Source organism: Coregonus clupeaformis, unplaced genomic scaffold (genome assembly GCF_020615455.1).
Source record: "Coregonus clupeaformis isolate EN_2021a unplaced genomic scaffold, ASM2061545v1 scaf0180, whole genome shotgun sequence".
NCBI classification, from domain to species: domain Eukaryota; kingdom Metazoa; phylum Chordata; class Actinopteri; order Salmoniformes; family Salmonidae; genus Coregonus; species Coregonus clupeaformis.
Window position 1 is genome coordinate 133,954 of NW_025533635.1, and position 12,127 is coordinate 146,080.

General features: G+C 40.7%; 1 protein-coding gene across 1 annotated transcript in view; it reads right to left on the minus strand.

Moving 5' to 3' along the window:
* The window catches only part of LOC121573300 (leucine zipper protein 2-like), a gene marked incomplete at its 3' end in the record, with an annotated part of 140,474 nt that extends 128,547 nt beyond the window's left edge, over positions 1-11,927 (minus strand). Inside the window, exon 1 of the mRNA XM_045213965.1 lies at positions 11,686-11,927. Coding sequence (XP_045069900.1) covers positions 11,686-11,747 — 62 coding nt within the window. The remainder of the gene's footprint in view (positions 1-11,685) is intronic.
* Positions 11,928-12,127: the final 200 nt, after the last annotated feature.

The following is a 12,127-nucleotide window of genomic DNA, read 5'->3' on the forward strand; positions in this document are numbered from 1 at the left end:
TATAGCTAACCATTGCTATTGGAATGCTTTAAGAATGTGTTCCTCTGTCTGTGTGTGTGTGTGTGATGGGTGTGTGTGCCACACAGCTCCACACAGCCTGCAGCCTGCCTTGCTCTCTCTACACATAGCAGCACTGCAGGTCTGGCAGAGCAGGGAGAATCTATGCTCCCTGGGAAACAGTGCTAGCCTGCCAAATTGACATTCACTGGAGTATGCTCCCTCCTGTCATTTTGTCAACACCGTCACTGTGTGGAGCGCAGCCAAGCAAGCCTTCTGACAGACAGGCAAATGGGAGGAGGTGGACTTCAGCAACATAACACCCTCTCACCACCCCTCAGCCCAGTAGTGGGGTTCAGTGCACACGCACACAAACACACGAGCAGGCGTGTGCACACATGCCTTTTTTGCCCGCCAACATCAGCACTTTTCTTGGACACATCACAAATTATCTCTAAGGTACTATTACCAAGCTATGATTTGCCTCAATGACTTCCCATTAGCCCAGATTTAGGTAAACTTGCACGTAGAATTTAAGGATGCCACAAATGTGTGGCAAATACCAATGGCCTCTGTTTTTTACCGCCTTACTTCTGTGGCATTCCCTGAAGTACTTAGCTTGAAACTATTCAGTTTGCCTTAATGAAGATTGTACAATCGATAAGCTATTTGAAAGGTCACCATGGCAATGTTGTTGTGTAGGAAATAGAATCTTGAGGCTGGGCCTTGCATAATCAAGAACCTTTTCTGCCTCTTCACCATTCCATTAATCCAATACTCCATTTGCAGGGAATATAATAAGCGTGGTATCTGAAGCACCAGCATATTGCTGAATTCTCCGCCGGGCATGAAGGCACATTGAAATAATAAAATAAACATGGCTGCCGCCAAAGATAAACTACCTCCGCAGCATCATTGAATGGTTTATCCATTTAATTTGTGCAGGTATCCCTTGCAAAACACTCCCTCTCCAAACACACAGGAGGATGCACTTATCAAGAGTCAGGTGTCATGGCAAAACACTGGCGAAACACAGGAGATAGGGACTCAAATGGAACCAGCACTTGTCAGCCAAGATGGATCCCAGACACCGAATATGCTTAGGGAGAAGAGATTAGATAAAAATAACAAAATCCATCCAAACGTCGTCAGAGGTGTGCAGGTGGCTGATAAAGGATTCAGATTTATGTAGCCCTACCAGAGGAAAATAGCAAATATAATGTTGCCTGAAAATGAATGCCCGGCAGGGTTGGAGAGAGAGAGAGAGAGAGAGAGAGAGAGAGAGAGAGAGAGAGAGAGAGAGAGAGAGAGAGAGAGAGAGAGAGAGAGAGAGAGAGAGAGAGAGAGAGAGAGAGAGAGAGAGAGAGAGAGAGAGAGAGAGCGAGAGAGAGAGAGAGCGAGAGAGAGAGAGAGAGAGATAAATAAAAGGTAGGAATTGAAAAAAGTGCTGTCTGTTGTGACTAAATGTGACCCCTAAAATCTATTCTGTTATTGGAGTTTTCACTCTTGATTGGAGAGAGACAGTTCTTGTTTGTCCTTCAACATTAACAATACATCTCCCACCCACTACTGAGCTTGCCACCTGCCTTTGATCCCAGATATAGATCTCATGAATGATACATCCCCCTTAGTGGTACCAAATCCATCTGGGGTGTGGTCTGGGTGGGAAACAACTGTTATTTCCCCCCATCATCCAGAGGCAAATAGTCAGAATCAGAGATACGTAGCGATAATAAATAAATACAGGAAGAAGAAAAAATGATACTATAAAAACACTCTGCTTTCATTCTAGGCTGTATTATTTATGATTCCGTTCTTTTGTTCATGCCCAGACCCATCTCTCTCCACACACTCTGATCTCTCTAATCATTTGTGAGTAATGCCTCTGAGCACTTTGTTCCATAGGGTACCAATCATGGGCCATTAGAAAGCCAAAAGAGAAAGAGGGGGAAGAAATAGATGCAGAACTCAGGGAGTGGGAGACAAGATCATCCTTCAGATAAGTCAGATATGATACTGTAGGATACTGCCATACTGTCATGATTATAGGGTAGATAAAAACCACTGGAGTAGTGATTACTGAAATATCCATCTTTGTATGTTGTATGATATTTGATCGTGACCATCGTGTAACCTGTAGGCTATATTTGAACTATTCCCAATTGTGTAATGTTTGCATAATGATAATAATAGTAATTATAGAGGTGGCATAGACTTGATCAGACCATGTCATGCATTATATTGGGATTCCACCTCTCATCATTTCTTTGTCGTTTCTGCATATTGACGGTTGACACATCTACTAAGATCCTTGAGGTCTACAAACTCCAAACGTAAAAAATGTAGGCAGCGCTCCTTTGGATTTACTATCTTTTTCAGTTACTTCCAACTCTAAATATTTTACGTAGAACATCGTTTTTGTATTTAATATATAAACATATGCAGAACACACAGTCTCTATAACACAGCTTTGTCCTTCAGGATTCGACACGTTGGAATGACATTAAGTGTCACTCCGAATGTCAGAAAGTGCATTCACCCTTGCGGGGCCTCGGGAGTGACACTGATGGGTTGATTGATGTTAGAATAACAACAACTAACGACCTGTCTGTGTAGTCACTCGCCCCTGTGGTCTTTGTATGCTGCCATGAGACCTGAGCGATCTGAGCAACGTACTCTAACAGACAAAGACATGTAGCAGTGTCTTGAAGGAGTCAAGGTTGTATGAATTCTCCCACCGTGCGAGCACAAAGGGGTGGGAGTCGTTTTCTCAAAGTCGCCTGCTCGTCAAACAGCCATGACGTGGTTATACTGATAAATATATGATCTTCTATCTTGACAGCTAAAACTATGAAACAGACTGTCTTTACTTTAACTGCACATGTTAAGGGCATATTGAAGCAATTGTACACGAGAGGGCCTGGTATACGACTGCTTTAGCCTGGCTGTGCTGCTGTCGTAGGTACGAGGTGATAGCCGAATAGCGTAGGGTTGGTAAAACGTTTTCAGTGTAAACTTAAACAACTAATAACAAATGTATGTAGAAATGATTATGGAGCTACATATTTTTTTTATAAGATCATCTTTGAGAACTAACAATCACCAAATTAAAAAGTCATGGCATTGATTTTGTTATAATGTTTGAGTCACTCAGATAGCATAAAAACATGGCAAAAGCTATGGCAAAAGCTATGGCAACATGTGTAGAAATGCAGGAAACTAGCCTTAAAACAGTAAAAGGTAGTGTCCGCCCCATGGCAAAAGGTGTAGAATTGCAGGAAATTGGCTTTAAAACAGAAAAAGGTCCCGTGTGGCTCAGGTGGTAGAGCATGGCTCTTGCAACGCCAGGGTTGTGGGTTTGATTAACACGGGGGACCAGTATGAAAATGTATGCACTCACTACTGTAAGTCACTCTGGATATGAGCGTCTGCTAAATTACAATAATGTCCAAAATAAAATGTTTAAAAAAATAACAATAGCATCCCCTGGCAAACTGCACAAACCTGGCCACGCTTGATGCATCAAACTTTTGCCATTGTTATGAACATTCTAAAGAGCCATAGTGGCTTGTCGAGTCGTGTCTAGTCATTCCTAATGGAGACTAATCACTGTTTCATCTAAATTACATCTAAAGTAGGCAAATAATTAGTAGGAAACAACTTTGACATCATTATGTCATCAAATTGATTTAAGATGGATGGCAATATTGCCATTACAAAAATACCTAACGATGCTAAAAAATACTATTTGCTAGAGTCCCACTCGACCTATGTCACAACTTTCCTTCCCTGGCAATATAAATCAGTAGAACTCCAGCCAACATGTTTAAAAGGAATCCTTCCCCTCTTTTGATTAGCTTGTTTTTGCCAGCATTTAATTTTGAAGCAAAGCTTGACATTAGCAATATTCTCCTTGAGCAGGGCTCTTCAACATTACATTTTGAATGCACCATTCACTGACTTCGAGGAAAAGCTCCCTGCATATTCTTTCCTCCTTTTTGCCTGCTTTCTTCCATCTCTCCCAATAGACAATCCTCTGATTTATTTATTTATTTGACCTTTAAAATCCCATTACTATGTTATTACACTCAGCAGCATCATGGGGAGGACAATCCTGCTCTATAATGTGTATTGATCTTTGTTTATACCTTCAGCAATAATGTCTGCTTGGCACTTCTGCATAGTTCACATCCATATTTCAACATCGAGCTCACAAGAAAACATCATTAAGGGTATCTTAGACGCAAAAGCAGACACAGATAACATTTGACGGGCAAACTTCTAGTTTCCCGGAACTAGATGAAGCAAAGGAGTGATTCACTGTAACTTTATTTGAGTAACAAAGAAGCGGTCACATCAAATGTCTTGCAAGAAGAATGGGCGCAAACAAACTTGGAGTGTTACGTCACGTATGGCCTTGAATACCAAATGACTGTATCATGGTGTCCTCTAATAAATTTCTCATTGGACGGGAGCTACCAAAGGTTCTGTTTATTGTAGCCCACTTCATTACTGTCATGTAGCCAATGTGGTTGCCATGGTGCACCGATTATGCTGTGTCCTTCGAATTTCAATTATCATTCACATCCTGCCTCACACTATAAGGACATTACCGTCTCACACAAATGTTTTTTTTTCTCATCTCGGGGCTCTTGACCTATCCTGCCTCTGCATTTCTGAAATCATATGACGACAAGACAAAAATCAGGCCGGCATTCTCAAGCTGTGGCACTGGTTAAAAACTCTTGTGCTTTGCTTACAATGGTGATGATGGAGGCGCATAAAAAATCCAATGGTGGTGGCAATCTTCAATCTAATTAACCCTCTACTGCATGCATTATGATAGAACCATGCCAAAAAAGTTTTCCTCACTTGAAATGGCCCCAAATAGCATGTAAAATACATGTACAAAAATATAGATTTTTAAGTGTCATTTTGGGATTTGTGCCGTATGGCAAAACTGTCCGACAACTGTAACAATATGCAACTACTAAAAACATGAAAAAGGTGTTTCTCTGATAGAAATATGGTGTTTGAGTTATAATTGTATTGTTGTTATTCCTTCACACTATCTGAAATTATGTTTTGTTGTAAAAGAAAAAAGAAAAAACTCTGGAATTTTTTAATATTTTCATAAATAATATTATAATTATTATAATGTTATGAATATTAAACATAATTGTTTTATCCACACATATATAACAAATATTGTTTAGCCATATGTTATCTTTACAAAACTTAAATTGCAGTTCCACTATCGCAAATGTAAAGATTATTGTTTTATGAGCGCAATTCGTGGGGCATTTTAGTAGCTAGCTCTTATAGCTATGTGTCCGGGAAAGAAAGCCCCACAGAGTGGGTGCATATCATGTCTTTACCAAAGCACATCATTGGCTAGTCTAAGCCCCCCTTTTCAACAACTTATCCATTACCACAGGGGAATACCAATACCGAACAGTTCCCTGCGCAAGTTGTTATTTCACGGTAGTCTTTCCTTTAACGCGTAACCCCTAGAGTCTATTGACGCACCGGTGTGTCAATCTTAGAAAAGAAAGGTAGAACCCTTTCTACAGAGGGTTCTACATGGAACGCTGAATAACCTTTTTGAAACCCTTTTTTCTAAGAGTGTAAGTAACATAATAAAAAAATCCCTATGAAATTCCGTCAATGTAAGCTAGAGATATCTGCGATGGAAAGTGGCAGAGCTACAGCGCTGTTTGTCAGACCAGGAGACATCCCAAAAATCGGTCTTCTCACAAAAAGGTCTGTAGCATCCGAACGGCCTATAGAAAGGGGAGACTCTCACGATTGTGTTCTCTGTTTTGCTCTATGACCCCCACAAGTGTCACGGGACTCGTCTAAAGGTAACCCATACAAATGAATGGATGTATGGAGGTAGATTTGTGCCAAACAAAAGGGGTTAAATATGTGAGCTAGATATAGGACAGAAACGTCAAAACCTTATTCCTTATGATACATTTCTTGACTGTCTTTTTTGACATGTATTAATGTGTTATTTAATGCATTTCTATGGGCTATAGTAGTAAAGGCCAAATTCAATATTTTATCAAATCATTTGTAAAAAATATTTTTTACATCTAAAGAGGTCCTGAAATTCCAAATCAAATAGCTAAATGATCCATGGTATGACCTTAAAACAATTACTTATGTCAACTTAGAACTCCCCCCTCAACGGCTTAGACTTTAAAGAATGAATTTGTCACCATGACCAACCATCTGAAATCATCCACCGCTGTCCCAAATTGCTACTGTGCAGCAAAATACATGAGTGTTTGAGCAAGATGTCAATCCAACAAACCAGGCTTCCAAATGCTTGTGTTATAAATCAAGCAGAGCATTTAATTAAAATAATGATGGACCCTTCACTCCGTAATCACAAAGAGCCGACTTAACTACTTGGCAGAGGAGCCAAAGCCGCTACCTGATGGTAGACAAAGAGCAAGCAAGCACCACTACACTCACATTTACCTTTCCATGCCTCAGGTGCTAAACAATAGCCGTGGATGAGACGAGATGGTCTCTTTGGTCATTACCCCCGGCCAAGCATGCACAGTCCATCAATGCATATAGATTATTACCATTACCATCTTGCCGCTGTCAATAGTTCAGTCTAATTCCCAGGATGCCCTGGACTTGACCCTCTGGTCTAGTCAATCACTGCTTTTCTTCTCTGTCAAACATTGCTTAGAACTACACAAAAGGGCCAATTCGATCAAAGGGCCCAATTCGACAAAACCCACACCCAAGAGTTATGAGGGAAAACATTTAAAGCATTTAAAGTAACAAAATAACATTATTTGGGGTTGATTCTTTCCCATGTTGCAAGAAGGGTTTGTTTCTTTTGAGTCGTTTTCTTTTGAGATTGTTTTATTAAATTACTTAATCGATACCTATATAATATAATTGATCTTATGTAAGTGATTGTCTATAGCACAATTCCAGATAAGTAAGAACTTTGTATAAATAAGTAGATCTAGCTGGGGGGTAATTAAGGATAGGTTTTGGAAACACTGCTTTACAGAGTAAATGCTTGCTGTTAGCCATGACCATGACATATGGAACACATACAGTAGTAAAATAATTAGTTATGAAATAAGTTGTAAACCAAAGACAAGCAGGCCTAAACAGAATATTATAGTCTCAATTTCTAGTTAAATTAGATTTATCTGAATTATATGATCTCAATAAATATAAAGCGTTCCACAAATATGGAGGAATCTGTAATGGTTAGATGGCCACTAAGGGCTTTGGGGGTTAATGATGTGCAAATTGGGGTTATTCTCAGAAAGATTAAAATTGTTCTGAGATACAGAAAGATACATTTCTTATCCACAGGAAATACTGTATCTTGGCAAATTAGAAATGTAGTCCATCATTTCAATGGGAAGCTTCTGATTCCCATCAGTTGAGTAGCCACCGACTGTCATGTATAGCTGCTAGGTCATTATGCTCTCATTACAAAATGACCTATTCCCCATTACCTTTCAGCAAGATGACCTACTGGATATTAGCATGTATTATCAGGCTATTACAGCTATTACCAGGCTCCCATTGTTAATCTCCAGAGTCATAAACCGCATTCCTCTTTAATTTCCTGACCCCATCAAACATCAAATAAATAATTAATTTAAACTGCAATATGTTTAGTATTTACAGCCAGGTGTGAAGAGACTAAGCAATGCAGGCCCTGTCTGTGTGATATGTACAGTACCTAATTACTGAATGTTATGGAGGTCCCAATGGACACCGGCATTTGCCTAGGTAGGAAACATCGAAGTTAGTGTCAATAATAAAGAACATTTGTGAAATCCCTTAACCCTCCCGTTGTCCTAGGGTCAAAATGACCCGCCACTGTGTTGAACCAACTTTATTTAATTTTTACATTTTTGGGATCATTTGTGAGAAGGAGGCAGTGAGACTTTAAAGAAAGTATCACTGCCTCCTTCTCACAAATGATCCAAAAAATATAAAAATTTAATAAAGTTGGTACAACACAGTGGCGGGTCATTTTGACCCTAGGACAACGGGAGGGTTAAAAGAGACATTGCAAAGACATGATTGGTGAATCGGTTGGGACTGCATTGTAGTGAGTTGTGAGCAGCCACATGCGCTCATGCGTTCACACACACACACATACACACACACTTAGAAACAGCCACACACACATATGCACACACACACACTCAGAAACAGCCACAGTACTCTAAGCCTAATCAGATGCAAGGAGGAAGTGTGGCAAAAGTGGCTTGAATTTCCCCCAATCAATTCTATACAGTTACTTTCTTCCTGGTCAATTATGTGCCAGTTTGTATATCAACCAACAACTTAGCTCCATAGAATCTTTGAGATTTCCAAAGTACTCTCATATAATTATATCAAGAAAAAAATATGATGTTATAGGTGGTTAACCAGAATCTTAAAGCTACAGTCTGGGAGGGAAGCTTCGGAAGCTTTTAGAATTTTTCAGTGGTCATTTCAATTCTTGATACCAATTGATTATAATTATTATTATTATTATTAATTATAATAATTATATATTTTTTGTATCTAAAACAAGTGTGTAAACAATGTATAGCTTCAAAATATGTTTTAAACTATTTATAGGGTGTCATGGACTGTCAGTTCTTCCATCTAGACCACTGGTTTACATGTCCCTAGCCCCATCCCTCAGCTGTCGATCATAAGAAATCCGCTAGTATTGTTTGTTTGTGGGGAGGTTTAGCAATAAGGACCTTTATGAAAACATTATGATTTTTTAGTTTGTTTCCTCTATAATAGAATGCTACAATATAATACTTCACGCATACATCAATGTATTTCAATTCCTTTTATATACCAAAAAGTCAACATGACACCTTTCATGTCAATTAGCAACCAGAAGATAATTCCTCTGGTACCATTACTCAGCGTATTGAGATCAGTTTATTCAGAGGTTGTGTCTACACTTAACATTTACATGTGACTATCAGAATACGAAGATCGCATTGAAAAGACAGGTATAGACGCACAAAAATCGCTTTGTGGTCTGATTGTGTTCAGATCTGTCTGAGGAGGTGGTCAGGGATGCATCGTTTGTGGATTTCTCCTTAGTCTGGACACAATCAGGCTACCGAAAGTGCATACAGTGGGCGACGTCATCAGCACTCCTCCCACAAGTCTCCAGAAATCATGTGTTTTGGGACCTAGAGGCACCTTTTCATTATAACGTTGGAGGAAATACGTTTCTAGAGTGTGAGCACGTGCTTGCTGGCCTAAAAAAATGTTTTTGGACTAGAGTTATGCTAACCCGTTTGCAATCCCTTTAGTGTTGCTTGCTAGCTTGCTGGCTAGATGCATGACGCGTTCAGAATTCCATTATCAGAACTCTATGATCAGAATACTAAAGCTGCATGAACTGTCAAGTCTAGACATGGCCAGAGTTGTCTAGTAGTGATACCTGCTCAGGGACCATTGAATTAGTCTAGGTCAGAGCCATATACAGAATTGTACTGGCCATAGGGTAGTTCTGGCAAATCCCAGATGGGCTTCATCTTTAGCAGAGTGTGCCTGTCTAAATTGGTGCTTTTGCGCAGAATGGTCATTATTTTGCCAATTATGGGGGCCTCTCAAGGGAAGAAATAGGCATGGTGTCGGGGCCTCGAGGAAGAAAATGGGCTGGCCAGGCTGATTTCTGGTCCCAGTCCGTCCCTAGCCATATACAGTATATAGATCTATCTTTATAAATTTGCTCTGGTCTAGGTAACTGGGGAGCAACAGAGCTTAACACATCAGTTGAGCCTCTGACACATTAATGCCACTTGTTACATATAAGTAATTAGTCAAATAAATAAATCAAGCAGCCAGTCAGTCACTCACTAAGATCATGACTTTAAGTGTCTCATTGGGGTGGGTCATTTACACTTTATATACAAAAGTATGTTGACATTAGTGGATTCAGCTATTTCAGCCACACCCGTTGCTGACAGGTGTATAAAATCGAGCACACACCCATGCAATCTCCATAGACAAACATTGGCAGTAGAATGGCCTTACTGAAGAGCTCAGTGACTTTCAACGTGGCACCGTCATAGGATGCCACCTTTCCAACAAGGAGAACGCTAAATGCCCCAATGCATAGTGCCAACTGTAAAGTTTGGTGGAAAATGAATATTGGTCTGGGGCTGCTTTTCATGGTTCGGGCTAGGCCCCTTAGTTCTAGGGAAGGGAAATCTTAACTCTACAGTATACAGTGACATTCTAGAAGATTCTGTGCTTCCAACTTTGTGGCAACAGTTTGGGGAAGGCCCTTTCCTGTTTCAGTTTGACAATGCCCCCATGCACAAAGCGAGATCCATACAGAAATGGTTTGTCGAGATCAGTGTGGAAGAACTTGACTGGCCTGCACAGAGCCCTGACCTCAACCCCATCGATCACCTTTGGGATGAATTGGAACGCAGACTGCGAGCCAGGCCTAATCGTCAAATATCAGTGCCCGATCTCACTAATGCTCTTGTGGCTGAATGGAAGCAAGTCCCCGCAGCAATGTTCCAACATCCGGTGTAAAGCCTTCCCAGAAGAGTGGAGGCTGTTATAGCAGCAAAGGGGGACCAACTCCATATTAATGCCCATGATTTTGGAATGAGATGTTCGACGAGCAGGTGTCCACATACTTTTGGTCATGTAGTGTATCTCATTCAATTTTGTAAAACACAATCCAAACTTCTAACAGTCATCAACATATTCATATCCAATATAAACTGTGCTTTCAACATAAAACGGAATCAGACTTTTTGTATCTCCAGCATAATCAAATTAGCTTATTCAAATCTGCAAAATGTGCCAATGCATTGATTGTGTATGTGTATGTGTATGTCTCTGTGCATGTATCTTCTGCCACTGCATTCATCACTTAGGAGCACACTTGTAGAGAGGTCTACCAACCCAAGCTAAAATTCCATCAGATCAAACTAGACAAAACTGCAATGAGAGGAGAGCAAGTTTCATAATGTGTATCTGTCTTTAAGTCATATTTAAGACTCTCTAACAACCTTGGCTTTTCTTTCACAAAGACCCCGGTAATGGGAGTAGTGTTCAGGCACTAGTTTGAAAGAGGAATGATTTTATCAATGGTTTAATTAATCATTAAAACCTCCCTCCCCACTGCACGTCGCCTCATCTCTCCATTTCTCTCGCCTCTCCTCCTCCTCCTCCTCCTCCCCTCCTCTTCCTACTCTTCCCCTCAATGCATTATTCTGCACACACACTCTCTCTCTCTGAAGACATTGCAACATACTGGGCAGCCCAGTTCCTTCTTTAGCCGGCTATGACTTAACTTGCTCCCTTCCAGCAAGCTGGAGACAAGACCTGCCGCAATCCCAGTAAGCGATGCCTACACAATTCCAAAGCATTTTTAGCCAGTGAATTTCACCACCAAAGACATGTATATCTTTTAGTTTAACACAGATAATAGTTTAATAGATAAACCTTTATTTTGCCTACAGTCTACTGCCTCAGAACATCATGCTCCGCAACACAGGCATCTCCCTCCAGAACCCAGGCTATTTCGCAGGACTGGAACTAAGGATTAGTATCTTCTATGATTAGCCATTGTGCATTCACCCTCCCCCTTTCTTTCAGAATCACTGAAGGTGAAGTAAGAAGAATAGACTCTTCTTCTTTTCGACTTACCTAGTGTTGAGGCTCAAAGCTGGACAAAGAAGCAGGAGGCAAATAGCTCTGATTAATTTCATAGCTTTGTCTTGCACTCACACTCCGATTCTCTCTCTCCCTCTCGATTGCTTTCCTTTCTCCTTTCTCTCCCTCTCTAGCTTGCTCACTCACTGGCTCAATCGCTTGCCTGCGCGCACTCACGCACGCACACATACGCAGAGAGAGGCAGACAGATGCAACCCAGTGGCTCTGACAGAGCAAGGGAGGATCTCTGGCTTTAAATAACACAGTGACACAGACAGACTTATTAATGAGGACATGAATGGGGATGGGGGGTAAGAGGGGCAGAATCAGACTGGAGAGATGAGAGCAGCTCCCACTGAGCATAGCAGGGGCGTAGGCATGGGTGGGCCTGGGTGGACACAGGCCCACTCACATTTGTTGTTGTTGTTGAAATGAC